At 65.6% G+C, this 18,163-nt stretch overlaps 3 protein-coding genes across 4 annotated transcripts; 1 reads left to right on the plus strand and 2 right to left on the minus strand.

The window, feature by feature from the left end:
* The first annotated feature begins 847 nt into the window (after window positions 1-847).
* Window positions 848-3,905, plus strand: MTX1 (metaxin 1). Of its 2 annotated transcripts, none has more exons than XM_037371067.1 (8): window positions 848-958; window positions 1,053-1,122; window positions 1,709-1,788; window positions 1,940-2,032; window positions 2,394-2,576; window positions 2,761-2,837; window positions 3,273-3,427; window positions 3,507-3,905. In XM_037371067.1, the coding sequence occupies exons 1-8, from the start codon at window positions 878-880 to the stop codon at window positions 3,731-3,733; spliced, it is 966 nt and encodes a 321-aa protein (XP_037226964.1). In that variant the 5' UTR covers window positions 848-877; the 3' UTR covers window positions 3,734-3,905. The 2 variants fall into 2 exon arrangements, with proteins under 2 accessions (XP_037226964.1, XP_037226965.1); XM_037371068.1 differs by having other exon boundaries at window positions 3,303-3,427.
* Window positions 3,906-5,650: 1,745 nt separating this feature from the next.
* On the minus strand, window positions 5,651-9,486 carry LOC119140182 (lysosomal acid glucosylceramidase-like). Its single transcript, XM_037371272.1, is given in 13 exon segments — window positions 5,651-5,759; window positions 5,839-5,964; window positions 6,056-6,219; window positions 6,299-6,523; window positions 6,604-6,841; window positions 6,945-7,117; window positions 7,293-7,426; window positions 7,604-7,750; window positions 7,839-8,030; window positions 8,188-8,306; window positions 9,185-9,390; window positions 9,392-9,459; window positions 9,462-9,486. Coding segments are annotated over 13 exon segments (1,926 nt in total).
* A 2,123-nt stretch (window positions 9,487-11,609) lies between these two features.
* Window positions 11,610-15,068, minus strand: LOC119140184 (lysosomal acid glucosylceramidase-like). Its single transcript, XM_037371273.1, has 10 exons — window positions 14,996-15,068; window positions 14,588-14,779; window positions 14,358-14,504; window positions 14,090-14,223; window positions 13,577-13,749; window positions 13,250-13,484; window positions 12,250-12,474; window positions 12,009-12,172; window positions 11,801-11,926; window positions 11,610-11,715 (listed from the first exon to the last, which is right to left on the minus strand). The coding sequence occupies exons 1-10, from the start codon at window positions 15,066-15,068 to the stop codon at window positions 11,610-11,612; spliced, it is 1,575 nt and encodes a 524-aa protein (XP_037227170.1).
* Window positions 15,069-18,163: the final 3,095 nt, after the last annotated feature.

Here is an 18,163-nt window from a genome sequence, read left to right on the forward strand (position 1 = left end):
TTCCGTCCCTCCGCTGCCAGCGGGCTCCCGCCCCCGTGTTCTTTCCATGGAAACGTGCGGAGACGGGGCTGTGGAACCAGGGATGCGGGGATGGGGAGCTGGGAATGCGGGGGTGGCATTGCGGGGTGGGGGTGTGGGGCCGGGGATGGGGAGCCGAGGCTGCAAAACCGGGATGTGGGACCGGGGATGCGGGGGTGGAGATGTGGAACCCGGGATGCGTGGACCGGGATAGGAAGCCGGGCATGCGGGACTTGGGATGCGGGGGTGAGGATGCGGGACCGGGGATGCGGGGCCAGGGGTGCGGAGGTGGAGATGTGGGACCGGGGATGCAGGGACTGGGATGGGAAGCCGGGCATGTGGGACCAGGGATGCGGAGGCAAGGATGCGGGACCAGGGATGCAGAAACGAGGGTGCCTAGGTGGAGATGTGGGACCAGGGATGCAGGGACGGGGATGGTGATCGGCGGCTGCAGGGCCGGTGCTGCGGAGGCAGAGATGCAGGACCAGGGATGTGGAGACAGGGATGGAAACCCGGGCATGTGGGACCGGGGATGCGGAGGTGAGGATGCGGGCCGAGGGTGCGGGAACGGGGATGCGGATGGAAGATCCAGAGCGTGGTGCGGGTCCGGGGGTGCGGAACCGGGGGTGCGGGACCGGGGATGGAGATCCGGGGCTGCGGGGGCGAGGATGCGGGCGGGGTGCAGAGCCGGGGTGCAGGGCAGGTCTCGGCCGCAGGGCCGCGGCGAGCGCAGCCACCCCCGCCCGGGCTCTGCTCGCTCGGGCACGGGGCCGGTGCGCCCGGTGCTGCGGGGGGGCGGGCGGGGCCGCGGGGGGGCGGGGGCGGGGCCGCCCCGTGTGGTTCCGGGTCGGGCGGGAAGATGGCGGCGCCCATGGAGCTGTTCTGCTGGGCGGGGGGCTGGGGGCTGCCCTCGGTGGACCCCGACTGCCTGGCCGTGCTGGTGAGCGGCGGCGGGGCCGGGGGCGGCGGCGGGGCCGGGCCGGGCCGGGGGGTCCCGCCGGGCGACCCCCACCTCCCTCTCTGCTCTCCCGCAGACCTACGCGCGGTTCACGGGGGCGCCGCTGAAGGTGCACCGGGTCAGCAGCCCCTGGCGCAGCCCCTCCGGTAAGGGCCGGCACCGGCGCGCCCCGCCACAGGGCACCGGCAGCCCCACGGCACCCCCCCGCCCCACGGCACCCCCCCGCCCCATTGCCCCCCCCCGCCCCATTGTCCCCCCCGCCCCATTGCACCCCCCCAGCCGCACGGCACCCCCTCTGTCCTATGGCACCCCCACCCCCCCATTGCACCTGCCCGCTGCACGGCACCCCCTACCCCAGCGCACCCCCTGCCCCATCGTGTCTCCCCACGCCATCGCTTCTCCTTGTCCCATGCCCCCACTGCCACACGGCACCCACCCATCGCATGGCACCCCCAGCCCCACTGCACCCCCAGCCCCACTGCGCGCCCCCTCACCCTGTTGCACCCCCCTCATCCTCGCGCACTCCGTGTCCCGTCACACACAGCTTTCATCCTCTCACCCGCACCCCGCGCATTGCCGTGCCCCCCTGCCCCACCTTATGCACCCCCCACCCCCCCCACGTGTACCTCTGCCTCGCGCCCCCTCCCCGGTGGAGCCCCCCGCACCCCTCGCCCGTGGCAGGGTGGCATCGCGGGCACCGCTGCCTGCAGCCGCCCCTCTCCCTGCCCTTAGGGCGCCTGCCTGCGCTGAGGACGCGGGATGAGGGCACCATCTCCAAAACGCAGCAGATAATAACTCACCTCAGGAAACAGGTAAGGGGGGTGGGGGTGGGTGAGGGGCATCCCCTGTCCCAGGTTGGGGCTGGAGGGCACTGGAGCCCCCCTGGGAAGGAGAGGGAAGAAGAGGCGCAGGTGGGATTTGCCGCTTCCCTGCCGGATCACACCCGTTGCGCTTGCTCTGCAGAAGTACAATGCCGACTACGACCTCTCAGCTACGCAGGGTGCAGACACGCTGGCCTTCGTGTCCCTCCTCGAGGAGAAACTGCTGCCAGTGCTGGTGAGTCTCCCTGCGGAAATATCTCGGGGGGGCACGTAGGCAAGGTGGTCTCACCGAGAATGGGACCCGCTCCCCAGAGCTGTGCCGGTGAGCTCGGGTGTGCACCCACCTGCCCGGAGAGCCAAAGGACGTTGCAGGCAGCAAAATCCCGGTGGCCTGGAGCATCACCAGCAGGGATCAGGGTGCTGAGGGTCTTGTGTGGCAGTGGTGGGTTGTGCAGCCAGGGCTGGGGTCTTGCCTTGATCCTGAGGCTCCCCCAGCCCCTCGTGACCTCTGGGGCAGCCAGCCCTGTGCTGGGCACCTGCCACAGCAAGAGGCTGCGCTGGCGCCGTGGCCTGGGTACGGATTGTTCTCTGTGCAGATCCACATTTTTTGGGTGGACGCAAAGAACTACGTGGAGCACACACGGAAATGGTACGCGGAAAACATTCCCTTCCCCCTGAACTTCTTCCTGCCCAACTGCATGCACAAGCAGCACCTGGAGCGGTTGCAGCTCATGTGGGGAGATGGCTACATGGAAGATGAGGAGAAGCTGGAGAAGGAGGTGAGGGGATGTGGTCTGGGCACGGCAGGTCCTTGGCAGGTGCCCATGGGGGCTCACGTGAGGCCGAAATCTTAATTGGAGTCCGGGGTTCTTCCTGGCTGAGCACCCCCTTCCCACTCCCCTTCACACCATGGCAGTCTGCCACGTGGCTGGGTGGGTGACAACCCCCGTCCTTCTTCTCCAGCTCTACCGGGACGCTCGGGAATGCCTGACACTCCTGTCCCAGCGCCTCGGCTCCCAGAAGTTTTTCTTTGGAGACTCGTAGGTGGCCGTAGGGAGAAGGTGCTCTGGGGTCTGCGAGTCCCCTGCACCCAGGCAGGACTGAGACCCCCCTGGTTTGCAGGGAAGCTGCAGCCCATGCACGTCACTTTGGGGTGGAACAGGCTCGCAGGGGACAGGGCTGTCCATGCAGCATGGAGCTATGTGGGTGGCAGGAATTAAGGCTGCAGGAGGTGCCACCAGCCCTGGAATCTCTTCCCTGTCTCCTGGAGCCGGCAGAGCTCCTCCGGGCTGGGATCATCCTGCTCCCCCGGTCAGGGGCTGGAGGCAGAGAGCCCCCCCAAGGAGGGGTAGCCACTTGCCATCCCCTGGGGCACAGGGGGCTGGGGGTGGATGATGCATCTGGGTGGCTTTGGGTGGGGATGGTGGGAGGAGGCGGGAGGGACCGTGACCCAGTCGCAGGTCTCTGTGCCCCAGGCCGGCCTCCCTCGACGCCTTTGTCTTCAGCCGCCTGGCGCCGCTCCTGAAGGCGAAGCTGCCCAATGGGAAACTGCAGCAGCACCTGAAGTCCCTGCAGAACCTGTGCAACTACTGTACCTCCATCCTCAGTCTGTACTTCCCCTGGGACGGAGGTGAGATGTGTTCCCTTGCCTTGCCCCGCACGCTTAGGGTGACCTGTCCCCCCTGCACACCCTGGCTCTGCCCCCCCAGGTGAGCCCCCAGCCAGCGCCCCACGGGCTGCAGGCACCAACGGCAGCGAGGTGGAGGAGGACCCCCACAAACGGCGCAACCAGCTGCTGTCAGTGCTGGTGGGGCTGGCAGCCATGCTGGGCTATGCCTTCCTGAGTGGCATCGTCTCCATCCAGCGTGGTGGTGCGGGGCCGGCTGGCCGCCAGCCCATCGCCCTGGAGGAGGAGGAAGAGGAGGAGGAGGAGTGAGGAAGAGCTATGCAACTATTCCTCCTATGGTCCCTGGAACTGACTTTTTTTTATGCCAGGAGCCTGGCAGCATCGCTCCCTGTGGGTGCTCCGCTCTGCATCCCGCTGGGAATCACAGTCCTCTCCACGGGGAGCGCGTCTGCCACGCCAATAAACGTCTCTCTCTCTGCCAGTGCGCTCTCGTCCTGCCAGCAAGCTCAGGGCCCTTCCCAGTTTCCCCAGTTACACGGGCTGGAGGACTGCAGTGGGCACTGGTGTGCCGCCCTGTTGCCTGTCCTGCTCTGCCCTGGCACCACACCCTGCGTCCTTCCTGCAGCTCTGCCCCTCATCCCCAGCCTCGGGGCTCCCTGGGGGTGAGGCCAAGGGGACACTTGCAGATTTTTAGGTTCCTTAAAGCATCTGTGCGTGTCTCGCCAGCATCCCCCATCCTTTTTCCAGCAGCTGTGGGGCTGAGCCTTGGCATCCCTACCCTCCAGCTGCCAGGCAGAGCAGGAGCAGGTTCTGTGGGGCTGGTCCCCCTGCCGCCATGCTGCTGCCAGCCCGGCTTCCCCGAGAGCCATGGCATGGCCGGGGATGGTCCCTGGCCAGCTGCAGAGGACATGTCCCCAGCACAGGAGGGCACAGAGGACACGAGCACTCCCCGTGCTGGAGGGATGCCTGGAGCCCAGCTCCCGCAGCGGCACAGGCAGGGTGGCGAGCGGCCATGGCTGCAGCAGGAATCCCTCCAGCGCTGACAGCTGTTTGCGTTCCTCCGTGCCTGCTAGCGATGGGGAGTTCCTTGCAGCTGGCACTGCCAAAAGCGCACTGCGCGGTCAGCGTGGCTTCACGGTGACGGCCGAGGGCACATGGGCTGCAGAGCGGGACCAGGGGCCGAGGCAGATGCTGGGGGCCCATGTGCCCCAGCTGCACCACGGTGCTCCCTGGGACACCCTGGGAGCTGGCTGCGCCGCCGCGGTTTCCTCTGGCCGCTGCTGGTTTATGAGCGCGCAAATGGAAAAGCGGCGCCTGGCCAGGCTCGCCTGCGCGACGGCTGCCGGCGACACACAGCCCTCGCTTGTTCGGCCGCTGGCTGCTGCTGCCACCGGCATCCTGACACTGCTGCTGCGGGCACCCTCGGGGCTGGCTGTGTCCAGTGTCCTCAGGCTGAAATCCCTGGGTGCGTCCCCCCTCCGCCCCCCGTGCCCCCTGTGTGCGTGTGATGGTCAGGGGGCCCTCGTGTTGTGCTGGGAGCGGAGCCACGGTGCTGGGCTGGGGCCGGCTACAGAGCCTCCCCCACGCTGGCCCCCACTGGGAGGGGGATGACTCAGTGCAGCCCCCCCACCCCCCCCCCCGTGCCCGCTCCCCCATAACGTCACTCGGGAAGTATGTGCCCGATGCTCCCGGTTCCCATTAGCTGGGGGGGGCTGATGGCTGCTCCGGCAGGAGAAACCGCAGCACGTGGCCGCCTGCTCCGGCCGGGAGAAGCCGCGGCTGCTGACACCACGGCCCTGCGCTAAATCCCGGCTGCGGGTCCTGGCTGCTGCCGGCCCCGGTCCCTGCTAGATTCTGGCCCCTGCCCTGCGGGGGGGCTGCTGCAGTGAGCGGGGCGGGGGGAGCTGCCGCCCCTCGGGTACCAGCCCCCTGCCTCCCTGCAGCACAGATCCTGGGCACAGGCAGGATGGGACCCCATGGGGCTCAGCAGGTACCACTGCCCCACAGCCTGCCTCCTCTGGCTCCTGGTGTGGCCCTGCCCGCTGAGTGGGCACGAAGGAGGGCAGAGGGGCCGCAGGCGAGGCTGTAGAAAACTGTTTATTTTATGAAAACATCTAGAAAAGAGCAGGCATCGCAGCCCACCGATCAAACAGGTCCCTGGGGTGTCACGGGGCCGTGCCCGAGCCCTGCACCAGCACCATGCCCCCGGTGCCGGCCACGGCTGCGCTAGGCTGGCTGCCTCCACAGGAATGTCTGGATGGAGTCGCTGGGAGCTGTGGCCTCGATGAAGCCCACCCGTGGGTCGGAGACGCCAAAGGACACGTCCACGGGGGAGCTGTGGGGAATGCAGGAGGGGCTGCGGGTCAGGGGGGGCAGCGGGCCTCTGAGCTGGGGCACAGGGCTGAGCCACTCACCGGTTCAGGACCACCAGGACGATGGCGCCATCCGGGCGCAGGAAAGCTGAGTGCTCCAGGTCACACCGGCGGCACTTCTTGGAGACAGCCAGCCCCACACGCTGTGAGCCCTCGGGGATGAACTTGCTGCGGGACAAGCAGGGAATGAGCCTGGACATGCCCAGGACTGCAGCAGGAGCCGACAGCCTGTTGCCGGCCACCCCCGGCCCCAACCCACCTGAAGTGCCCCAGGTGGTAGAACATGGGCTGCTTGTAGAAGACATCCTTGCTGCTGTCCACGATGATGGGGCTGTCCACGTAGTTCTTGCTCCAGTTGGGGCCCCCCTCCAGGTCCAGCGCCAGGTTCCAATCGGTCCAGCCCGTCACGTAGTTGTTGAGGTTCTGGGGGGCAGGGGATGCCGCTGAGCTGCGGGTGGGTACAGGGGTGGCCAGCGTGTCAGCGGCCCCTGCCCAGCCCTACCGTCAGGATGCTGTGGCTGTACTTGCTGCCGCGGTCCCAGCCGCCCAGCACCACCCTGGGCTCCCAGAAGTAGGAGCCAGTGGAGGCCTCCGTGGAGAGGAGGAAATAATCCGGGAAGAGGTGGTGGGTGATGGAGAGCGTGAGGTCGATGGGTGCCAGGAAGTCCAGGTACCAGTGGATGCCGATGCCGCTGATGTAGCTGGCAGCCACGGGGTCTTTGAGAACCTGGCAGGAGAAAGGAGTCACCAGTGCCCAGGGCTGGGGGGAGCCGCAGTGGGGCTGGGAGAGCCGCCGTGGGGACTCACCACCTGGGCCCAGTAGGGCAGCATCACCCTCTGGTCATCCAGGATGATGAGCTGGACGTTGCGGTGGGAGCTGTTGGCCAGCGCAGGGCCCAGGTCCTGTGCGATGAAGTCCCGCTGGTGTTCAGGGGAGAAGCCCAGGCACTGGAAGGGGTAGAAGACGATCTCACCGGCCGTGGGCTCATTCCCTGCCGTCACTGCCCAGAAGGTCAGGTTGTACTTGGCGTATTCATCCAGGAACCTGGGTGCGGGGGCAGATGGTCAATGGCCCCGTTGTGGCACCACCAGCCCCGGCCCTGGGCATGGTGACCCTGGCGCCACACCGCGCTCCCGCAGCTCCTCACCGGATGAAGTACTTGGCCCAGGCCTGGTGGTACTTGTCCCCGGGGCTGCCCTTCAGCGTCCCCCTCCCTGTCATCGCGCCGTTTGTCTTCATCCAGACTGGAGAGGTCCAGGGGCTGGCATACAGCGACAGTGGCCGCTTGGCCACCGCCTGGGCTGCCTGAAGGATGGGGATCTGGGGGGAATCAGGATGGTAGCAAGCTCTCCGGGTCTACCCAAGCATCGGCATCGCCAGCAGCAGGATGAGTCCTCTCCTTCCCCATCAGCAGGAAGGTGGTTCCCGTCCCCAGCCCAACCCGTGCTAGCCCGGCTGCAGCCCTGGTGCCTCGGGCTCATCCCGTGGGACTCACCTTCATCCGTGTGTCCTCCTCCGTCAGGTTGAAGTGCTTCAGCTCAAAGTCGCCCTCCGCATCAGCATAGGTGTACAGGCGGATGGAGAAGTCAGTGCTGGCCATGGGGACGCGCACGAGGTTGTACTCAATGCCTGGGGACAGGGTGGGTGGTGATGGGTGTCCCTGGGGTGTATTTGGGGGTACAGCCCCACGGCTTCCAGCAGCCTCCCAGCCCCTTGGCACAAGTCTCAGTAGCCAGATCTCAGCAGCAGGGGAGGCTGGACAGACCGGCCCCACCAGCCAGCAGCATCGCCCTGCCCCAGGCTCACCTTCCTCGGAGAAATAGGAGCGGAGCAGGTGGTTCTGGGCATCCTTGGACAGGGACTGGATGTTGATGGCAGCCGAGTCTGTGACAGAACCGCCAAAGCCCTTCACCTTCTGGTATCGCTGCGCCGTGTCCAGGGTGAGATGGAAATCTGCAGGGGACAAACGACATCGCAGCCGCCACACGGGGACAGACCCTGCTCCCTGGTGTGCAGGCAGGTGCTCAGCTGCAGCAGGTACCTGGGGTCTTGGTGTTGTGCTGGAAGCTCCCCTCGCTGCGCTCCAGCCGCTTGCCAGCCTTGCTGCTCTCGTACTTGACGTAGGTGCCCGGGGCCGGCAGGACCACGGGGTCCAGCGTGTCGCAGTACGTGGCGCTGCAGGCGCACACCAGCGAGCCGTGGCCGAAGTCCTTGGCGTCGCAGGGGCGGCCGCCTGCAGCAGGAGGAGGGACCGGGCAGGCACCCAGGGTTGCAGCAGGAACCCAGCTCACCGCTTCGACCCACCACCGACACCGAACCCCCGGCTTTGCCATCCCGAACCGCTGACCTCTGCAGCCCCCTCTGCTCGAGGACTTGGTGCCAGCACTTACCTGCTACCCGCGATGCTGCCTGTGCCAGCAGGAGCCAGCCCAGGACGCTGGCACACCCAGGCCCCATGGCACCTCCGCTGCAGCACGGCTTGGACGGACGCCGACGGCAAGCACCAGGGCTGGGAGCGGGGCCGTGGTTGTCAGCAACCAGCTCCTCTCACCCTGTCTCAGCCCCACACCAGGCCACAGACCCAGGGCAGGGACAGCCCCAGCATCCCCCTGCACGGGAGCCTCGGGGAGCAGCAGGACCCTCCCAGCCAGGGCTGAGCCCCCGCTGCCCTGCCTGCTCCCCACAGCCCCAGCCCAGCGCTTGCCTTCCCTCCCATGCTGCCGGTGCCCACGGACAGCTCAGGCCGCGTGCTGGCTGGGGGTGCAGCTCCCCGGGCACGTGCTGCCCCACGGCCACCAGCCTGGCACTCCCAGCCGCCCACGCCACTGTACCCAGCAGCTCGGTTCACTCCCATCACCTCCCTCCCACTCCTACCCCCTCCTTGCTCATCCCACAGCTGTGCTGTGCCGCTCCACAGGTCCCTGGTGCCTCCTGAGCCGTGGCTGGGAGCAAACAGCTCCACACTCCTGACCCCACGAGCATGGCAGTGGGGGCTTACCCAGCCAGAGTGGTTTGGGGCTGGAGCCCCCTGGGCAGAGGGGTCCCGCACTTCCCTGCTCCCACCCTGCCCTGTCCCTTCTGTGATGCTGAGCAAGGAGCTCCTTGACGAGGGCATGGGAGGACCCCCCCCCAGTGCCTCGGGACCACAATGCCAGGCTGCTGCCCCCAGGCAGGGGGAGGTGAGGGTTGGACAGTGCCAGCTCGCTGCTCCCCGACACCGTACAGGACAGGGACCAGGGCCAGGTGGGCTGTCTCGCACATATCACCTCCCACTCCCTGTGCGGGGATGATGCCCAGCACCGTGGGCATGGCCTCAGCATGGTCCTGCTGGCTGGGCCCATCTCCACCCTCCAGCTGGTGAAGCTGCTCAGGACCCAGGGTACTCACCCGCTGCCGAAAAACCCTCCTGCCGTGTCTTGCTGGGTGCAGGGCAGCGGGGCGGCAGGACCTGCTTTCTGGGGTGCGTGGTAGGAGGTGACGGTGTCTGGTGGAGCAGGAAAGGTGAGTCCAGGAGAGGACAGCTCATGGGACTGTGCAGCTGAAGAGGAGCCTGAGGAAGGTTTTGCAACCTCGCTCCAATGAGAGCTTTCTGTACTCACCGCAACATTTGCAAAACTCTCCTGAAACCTGTCCCAGTGGCCAGAGGCAAGCTGCAGGGGGATGCTCACCAGTCCCCCAAGTGCCTCCATCACCCCAGACAGGACCCCTGCGGCCCCCTCTGCCCAGCCACAGTGCAGTGCTCCCCTTGAGAAGAGCCCCGTGAAAGCAGCCTGGTCTCCCCAGGGCACCCTCGGGCAGGGGTAGGGTTGGCTGTGCCCACCAAGGTGTCCCTGCTGGGGTCCCGTGGCCACTTGGCCTTGAGTCCCAGCTGGCAGCAGTTCAGCTCGCCGCAGGCACGGGCCAGAGCTGCCTGCAGCTGGTGTCGCAGCTGCGACCCCTGCCCCACTTGTGGCTGCACCAGCAACTTTCCTGGCAGAGGCTGCCAGGGCAGAGGCAGAGGCAGAGCCCGGGCAGAGGCTGCCAGGGCTGCGGGCGATGCCACGAGCAGCTGGGCACGGCAGGGGTGACTGCAGCCCATTCCTCGCCACCCAGCTGAGGAGGCGATGGGCACAGTGGGGGGCTGCAGTGCTGCCCACTGGGACCCCGCTCACTCCTGCCATGGGGCTGTGAGCCCCACGCCTGAGCCCCACGCTGGCAGCTGGGCTGGGTGGAACAGGCTGCCGCAGTTTATCATCTGCAAAACAAGTCTGGGCTCTGCACCTTCTAATTTGGGATCCTTCCTAATTGCAAGCACCTGCCCGTCAGGAGAAACAGGAGTGGGGCAGAGCCATGGGAGAGGCGGCATCTGCCCAGCCTGGCCCCGGTGTCCCCCCGATGCCACTTGTGTGGGTGGCCAGGGAGGCAGCCCCTCGCCCAGGGACCACTCCTCCTGCTGTGGCCAGAGCAAGGACCCCCCAGTGGGGACAATGGGGGTGACTCCTCCAGTCCCCCACCCCGGCCCCTCACCCCCACTGCCAGGGATGTTGCATCCCTCCTTTTCTCTGTCCGCTTCTCCGCTCCAAGGGAAGGTACCAGCCCTGGCAGATGTGTTTCCAGATGGCCAGGGAGCACGGAGCCCACCCAGAGGGGCTGTGCTGATGCATGTCCTTGCACATGCATCCCTCGGCGCTGCTGAACATCTGGGGCTGTGGGCTCTGTGTGCACCTCCCCTGCCCCGCGGAGCTCTGGTGTTCCGAGCTGCCACTTGTGCTCTGGGAACAGGGCTGAGATGGAGCCCGGTGCCACCTTTATGCTGCACTCCAAGGAAACAGCTGTTAAACCTCTTTTTTTTTGGTAAAAACTTTTTTCCCCAACATCAGCAACTCTGCAGCTCACACACGAGGGGAGTTTGCCAAGGAGCGCTCTGGCTTTCTCATTCCAAGACTTCAAAGATGCTGGTAACTTTCCCGAAGGCTGGAGCAAGCAAATACTGTAACTGGTATTTAAAGAGAGCAAACAGGATCGCCAGGTAATTGCGGGCTGCCAGCTCGGTGTCAGCCACGGCAGAATAGAGGGGACTCTGTCCGGAGGCCACACCGGCAGAGGGTGGCTGGATGCTGCCAGTGCTGTGAGCCCTGGAAGAGACGGGATCAGCTTAATTTGTCTGTGAGGTTTGGTGGACGGGGACATCGATGTAATTTACTCGGCCTTTTCTACAGCGGCTGCCCTGGTGCAACAGGACATTTTGATTAAAAAAAAATAACAAAAATGGAAAGAAAAATTAAAAAAAAAGTAGTTTGGGGAAAACCAACGGCACATATGAAACGAATCAAGAGCTGGCGAGCGGCTGAGGCTCCAGCTGCAGCGATAAACAAGGCAGCCACATGTGGGCCGCGGGGCTGGAGCCCTCCGGGGCACCCCTCGCCCTTCGCCGCCTCTCTGAGGAAAACCGAGCAATTTCCGAGAGCGTAGAGGAAACACTGACGGGGATGGCGCATACCGGAGGGAGCACGTCACAGCTTTACTTGGCGCCCGAGACACACGCGAATGTTTCAAGGAAGCCACGTGTGGAAGCGTGGTCCGGGAGACGGCACAGCAGGAGCTTTCAGGGGGCTTTCAGGGGGTGCCAGGGAGGGAGGGGGGAGGCTGGGAAGCAGCAGCAGCCCGGGCGAGACCCCAGCGCTGGGAGCGCACGCAGCCCCTTGCACGGGGGCAGGACCCCTGGTTCCTCCCGTACCCCCAGCAGGGTGTCACCACCCACTTCCCCCACTGAAGGATGCTGGAAAGGGTGGGGGAAGCTGAGCCCTGGGGACGCCCAGCCCTGCCCTGCCCATCAATGCTGGCGCCACAGGTAGGTCTGGATGGAGTTGGCCGGAGCCACAGTGTTAATGAAACCAACGGCGGGGTCCCGGATCCCAAACGGCACGTCTAAGCCAAACCTGGAGGGGAACAGGAGCTGAGCAGGTCGGCAGGGCCAGGGCCAAGCATCCGCCCACATCCCCCCACCTGGGCTGCCCCATTGACCTGTTCAGGACCACCAGGACGAGGGTCCCATCAGGACGCAGGGCGGCCACGTGCTCCAGCTGACACAGGAGGCATCGGCGGCTGCTGTGCAGCCCCACGCGCCGCGAGCCCTCGGGGATGAACTTGCTGGGGGGAGAGGAGCAGGAGAGGGGTCACGCCCCTGGTCTCAGGCTGGTGGCAGCACCCGAGCCCCCCAGCCCCAACCCACCTGAAGTGCCCCAGGTGGTAGAACATGGGCTGCTTGTAGAAGACGTCCTTGCTGCTGTCCACGATGACAGGACTGTCCACGTAGTTCTTGACCCAGTTGGGGCCCCCCTCCAGGTCCAGCGCCAGGTTCCAATCGGTCCAGCCGGCCACAAAGTGGTTCAGGACCTGGGCAGGCAGGGAAGGGGCTGAGTGGGGCTGAGCCAGGCCCCCAGCCCCGGGTGGGCAGTGTCGGGGGGCCGTACCGTCAGGATGCTGTGGCTGTAGTGGTCCCCTCGCTCCCAGCAGCCCAAGGACACAGAGGAGCGGAGGGTGAGGAAGCCACTGCAGGCCTCCGTGTAAAGGAGAAAATGGTCAGGGAAGAGCTTGTGAGTGGCATCCAGGCTGCAGCTGGCTGGGACGATGCTATCCAGGTACCAGTGAACCCCCACGCCAGCCACATAGCGGGCACCAGTGGCGTTGCCCAGGATCTGGGGGAGCAGAGGAGACACCTCGCACCAGGGCCACCAGTGCCCTGAGCCCTGTGGGGACGCACACACAGACCCCACACACCAGTGGGGTCTCCCAGGGCCACTTGCCTCCCCTCTTGTCCCCTCCTGTGGGCACCGCAGGCTCCCGCACCTGCTCCCCAAGCCACGAGCAGCGCCCCAGCATGGCTCCAGCACCCTGATGGGTACAGCGCTGTGGCTGAGGGTGGGCTCCTCGCTCCCCACATGGCTCCTGCTGCTGCCTCATCCTCCCTCCACATCCCCCTCCTGGGGTGGTCTCGCACCACAGCCCCGCCTGCTCGCTGGGCGCTGCGTTCGGGGCGAGGGAGGGACGTGCTTCGCCCCCCACAGCACCAGCCTCAGTCGAGGTGGGGGCAGGAACACCGTTTCTTTTCTTTCCTTTCCCTTTAAATTAATTCCTACCAGCAGCTCTCCAGCATTGCAAAGGGTAAACCACATCAGCCAAAGCTCTGCCTGGAGAAGGTGCTGGTGTGCCGCCAGCAGCTCTGCGTGCAGGAACCCGTGCCATGGATGCCACCTCCCATCCCTGCTTTCGCCAGGCACACGCAGAAGCGGCTGCTACCGAATTAGCCGGCTCCGGCATCCCCGCCAGCAGACCCGGTATGCCTCCTGCTCTGTCTAGGGCTGGGAGCGGCTGCTGGCTTCGTGTGCAGCTAAAACCCAAGGCGTGGGTGGGATACGAGGTGTAGGGAGAGGAGCCGGGCACAGTGATGGGCTTCAGGGCTTTGCTCCTCACCGCTTTGGCCCAGTGTGGGAGGTGGATGCGCTGGTCGTCCAGGATGATAAGCCGGGTGGGGTGGGGGCTGCGGGCCAGCGCAGGGCCCAGGTCATGGATGACAAAGTCCCGCTGCTGCAGGGCGGTGAAGGCGATGGTGGGGAACTGGGGAGGGGTGAGGAGCGCTGCAAGGGGCTCATTCTGTGCTGTCACCGCCCAGAAGGTCACATTATGTTTGGCGTATTCGTCCAGGAACCTGGGTGCAGGGAAGGGGGGGCAGAGTCAGTCACCCCTGCCCAGCCCAAGCCCCCAGCCCTCTGTGGTCCAGCCCAGCCCCAGGGACGGTACTTGACGAAGTAGTTGGCCCAGGTCTTGTGGTACTTGTCCCCCGCCTGCCCCTTCAGCGTGCCCTTCCCGCGGACGTCCCCGTTACTCTTCATCCAGGCCGGGGAGGTCCAGGGGCTGGCATACAGTGACAGCGGCCGCCTGCTCATGGCCGAGGCTCGGTGCAGGAGGGGGATCTGCAGGAGGGGGCAGAGGGACCGGCTCAGCTCCAGCTGCAGCCCCCTGAAACCACACAGCCCAAGGTGGGAGGAAGGGCACTCAAGGGACCTCTGCCGGGAGCAGCAGGCTGCCAGCACCACCCCATGGCACAGTGCCCTGGCTCCGTGCCCTGCCAGTGCCAGCCGGGATGTGCCAGGACGTGCCCTGGAGGAGGTGCCAGCTCCCATGGGCTGGCCCCACGCAGCCTGCCACGATGTGTGGGACTCGGCAACACCTGGTTGCGGGGGTCCTGGCATGCACAGGAGCTCTGGTGTGAGAGGGGACAAGGTGCTGATGGCAGTGGCTTCAGCCTCCCACCTTCATCTTCACGTCCTCCTCTGCCAGCCTGAAGTGCTTCAGCTCGTAGTCATGGGGCACATCATCATAGCTGTAGGGACGCACAGAGAAGTCGCTGCAAGCCATGGGGAGCCGGACGAGGTTGTACTCAATCCCTGTGGAGCATGAAAGGCATCAAGCAGCACCGGAGCAGATACCCAGGTGATGGGTGTCCCTGCAGCAGGGGTGGGCACAGCTGGATTAGGGACCCCACGAGCCGCCCCATGCTGCTGGTGCCCACAGTGCTCACCACTCTTGGAGAAGTAGGAGCGCAGCAAGTTGTCCTGGGCCGGTGGCGACAGCGCCAGGATATTGAGGGCAGCAGCGTCAGAGAGGGACCCACCGAAGCCCTTCACGTGCTGGTACAGCGAGGAGACATTGAGCGTCAGCAGCAGGCCTGCGAGGGAGACCGCGGCTCAGCTCACAGTGCCCGGGGGTCCCGCAGTGGCACCTGCCCCCCCACCCAGCCGCAGCAGGTACCTGGGGTCTCGGGGTCATGCTGGAAGCTCCCCTCGCTGCGCTCCAGCCGCTTGCCAGCCTTGCTGCTCTCGTACTTGACGTAGGTGCCCGGGGCCGGCAGGACCACGGGGTCCAGCGTGTCGCAGTACGTGGCGTTGCAGACGCACACCATGGAGTCACTGCCAAAGTACTTGGGGCTGCAGGGCCGGGCACCTGGAGGGTACAGGCAGGGTGGGGGGCAGCTGCCAGCTTGGGGACGGGTCCCTGCCAGAGCTCCACTACCTGCCCTGGGGTGCTGCCGCTGCCCCCGCACCCCATCACCTCCCCGGGCCCCCTGGCTCCGGCGCTGCCCCAGGCTGACCCTGTCCCAGGGCACCTGGCGCCCAAGCCATGCTGTCATTGCCACCCCCGCCAAGTCCCGGCGCTCACCTGCAGCCCAGGGCACCGCCTGCAGCAGCAGCTGCAGCAGCCAGCCCAGGATCAGGATGCTGACAGCCCCCATAGCCTCTCTGTGTCCCCGCAGCTCCGGTGGGTCACAGGGAGCAGAGCCTGCAAGCGGGGGCACCCTCAGCCAAGGTAGGCGCGGGTGCAGGAGGGGACGGAGGGCCAGGCTGTGCTCCCTGGTTGGATCAGCGCTGTCTCCTCTACCCCCGCTCCTCCTGCTGCTGCTCCATCCTCCCTCCGGCAAAGACCCTCGCCTTGCAGGAAGGTGAGGTGGGTCCATCCCTCCCGGGAGCCCGCAGCCCACCCACCTCTGCCCCGGCTGCTCCCTGACCTGCGCTGCTGCCAGCCCTCCTCCTCCTCAGGCAGCTCTAGCCTCCCCACCTCACCTTTACAGGAGCCACTCGGAGACCTGCCTCCGCAGCACACCCCCTGCCACCCCCACAGCTCCTCCTTGCTCTCCTCCCGGCCTGTACTGGCCTTGGACCCACACTATCTTACATCTCCTCGCCACAGGGCTGGGGCCGGGGAGGGCTGCGGTCCCCCCACCTTCTGCTGCTATGCAAGGGTGTCCTCCAGGGAGGAGAGATGGGGGCATCACCCTGGAGCTCTGGCCACGTCAAAGGTCCCACCAGCACAGGGAGATGCAGCACGGGGCAGCTCCCAGAGCCCACTGCAATGGCCCAGAGAAAGAGCTGATTTCTTTCCTCTGTCAGGGAGGTCTGGATGAATCCCCGGAAGCACATCAGAGCCCACAGGCAGGCTCACGGGCACCATAGTTCTGTCCTGCTAATGAGCTCTAACAGCACCGCGGGCGATTCACCCCAGCCCATCATCCCAGCTGCCCCATTCTCCCCCGAGCTGCTGTGGCCATGCACCCATGGGGAGCACCCAGGACCCTCAGGCAAGGATGGCAAACGTGGCTGCACTCCCCGCTGCAGCAAAAGGACCCACCCGGTGCAGCCACACGGGAGCTGGGGCCGCTGCCGTGCCCTGCCCAAGCCCTTTACATTGCTCACCCCACCTCAGCACGCATATGGAAAGCGGCAGCAGCAGCCACAGCAGCAGCAGCTACAGCAGCAAGCTGGCAAGTGCCCCAGCTCCTGCACAGCCAGGGCTGCGCGGCTGAGCCAGACCCATGGAGGGAAACCTGCTGCCCCCACACCAGCTCTGTGACCAGGACAGGCCGTTCCCGCGGACACAGCACCATCGCCGCAGGGATGCCCTCAGCATCTCTCTGCAGGGGTGACCCAGTGGGACAGAGCGGCAGCTCCCAGTTTCCCTCCACAGGGTTAAACCACTCCGTTAGCTCTCCCTCTCCGGGTGGAGCAGCATTTCATGACTAATTTTCTCCTTTTCTGGTGTATCAGATGCAGCTGTGGGGCAATTCAATCCATCAATGTTCCTCCTACCTTCCAGTGCTGCCCTGCTGGGTCCCACACCGGGGTGACACGTGGGGCTGAGCCATGGGGCACCCCCACACCTGCACTGGGGAAGGGGCAGACGGGACCCAGCAGCCCCCAGTTACGACTCATGGGGCAAACAGGCAGCCTAGAAGGAAGCTGCTGATCCCATTGCTGTGCCCCACGGCTCTGCCACCCCCAGCTGTGACTAAGGTATCAGCTGGCTGCTACACCCAAGGCTAATAACCCCAATTTTGGGAAAGCCTCTGGCTTGCTGCCAGCTGCTGGGGATGCTCCATACATCCCTTCTCTCCCTGTTTTTGGGGTCTGGCTCGGGTCCCCACAGCCCCCACAGCTCCTGGGAGCAAAAACACTGCGGAGGCTGCTGGAGCTTGTCCCTATCAACACCAACTGATAAGAGCTTCCTGCTGAGCAGGAAAAGTGAGACCCAGGGGAAGGGTAACGCCTCGGAGCGGGTGGCATGGGAGATGCTGGGCAGCCCCACCAAATCCTTTCAAAGCTGCTTCTTGCTGCCTCTCCCGGCACACAGGTCTTCTCCCAGCATCGCAGACCTGCCCCGCAGCAGGCAGAGGAGCCTGGGGGGTGAATTTTATTCTTTGGCCAGTGGGGATGGGAAGCCCAGGACCACGGAGCTGGGGCTGAGCTGCCTTTACTGGGACCACGACTCCAAAACCACCGATGCCAAGGCAGGAACTGGGCACGCAGAGCCTCAATGCAGCATTGTGGCACCAGCTCTGGCTCCAGGGCCCTGCCAGGCAGCTGGACCTCGGCCCTTACTGGTGGTCACTGGTTCCAGGCCAGATGCTAGGAGGGTCCTATCCTGCCAGTCCCAGCAGCCGGTGCATGCCCCAAAATGAGCCAATGCTTTGCACAAGAATTAATGAGCCAAGCCCAACGCCATCGGAGGGTTTGCCCCTTCTCCGCTGAACCTGGAGCTAATCAGCCCTTCGGAGCCAAGCGGAGCACAGGGACAGGGGCACGTGTCCCGGGATGATTCAGCATCCGGCCACTGGCTTTTACTACCGGGGCCCCTAAAACGTTAAAGGAATCCGGTAAGTGAGAACCTGGGAAAGAAGCAGCAGGTGGAGGAGCAGTCCTGCGCCCGGGTGCAGGGATGCTGGGATCACTGCGATTCTGGAGAAATATTTCCCTCTTGTGGACAAACACAAGGAGCCTCCGGGCAGGATCAGGATGCTCCTGCCCCTCTGGCAGCCAGCTCTCCCCAGGACTCAGGCACCCCCGGGTGCTGCAGGGTCCCAGGGCTCCTGCCTCAAGAGCAGTGTCCTGGTGGCACCGCAGTGCAGGATGTGACCCTGTCACACACCTACCCACTGCCCTGGGCACTGCCAGAACCGGTGCTGGGCTGTGCCCAGCCCACACAGCATCACTGCTGTCAGCCTTGACAGCATCCTTGGGCTGCATCCTGCCTGCCTTGACCCAGCTGACCCGGCTCAGCCCAGCAGCCTCAGCCTCCCTTCCTTACCCTGCCTGCAATCCTGACCTCCCTGCCCTAATCTTCCGCTCAGCACACCCTTGGATGTGATGGAACCTCCATCCCTCCTTCCTGGGTGTGCCCGTGCTCAGCGCCCACTCCTGCCCACACCCACTTGCTCAAGCTGCCCTGGCTCCACTGCAGGAGCTAAGCCCCTGCTGCACCCCGAGCCTCCCCGTCGCAGCAGGGGCTGCTCTGCCCCATCCCCGCAGTGCCAACATGCTCCCCTGTGGGGCCACC

The sequence above is a fragment of the Falco rusticolus genome, chromosome 19, assembly GCF_015220075.1.
Source record: "Falco rusticolus isolate bFalRus1 chromosome 19, bFalRus1.pri, whole genome shotgun sequence".
NCBI lineage: Eukaryota > Metazoa > Chordata > Aves > Falconiformes > Falconidae > Falco > Falco rusticolus.

Coding starts and splice junctions, on each gene's coding strand:
- MTX1 (XM_037371067.1), top strand. CDS start 878: ATGGCGGCGCCCATGGAGCTGTTCTGCTGGGCGGGGGGCTGGGGGCTG. Junction 2,577..2,760: donor AGGAGAAGCTGGAGAAGGAG/GTGAGGGGATGT, acceptor CTTCTTCTCCAG/CTCTACCGGGACGCTCGGGA. Junction 2,838..3,272: donor AAGTTTTTCTTTGGAGACTC/GTAGGTGGCCGT, acceptor TCTGTGCCCCAG/GCCGGCCTCCCTCGACGCCT.
- LOC119140184 (XM_037371273.1), bottom strand. CDS start 15,068: ATGGGGGCTGTCAGCATCCTGATCCTGGGCTGGCTGCTGCAGCTGCTG. Junction 14,505..14,587: donor GCATGACCCCGAGACCCCAG/GTACCTGCTGCG, acceptor TCTCCCTCGCAG/GCCTGCTGCTGACGCTCAAT. Junction 11,716..11,800: donor GTCCTGGTGGTCCTGAACAG/GTCAATGGGGCA, acceptor GTTCCCCTCCAG/GTTTGGCTTAGACGTGCCGT.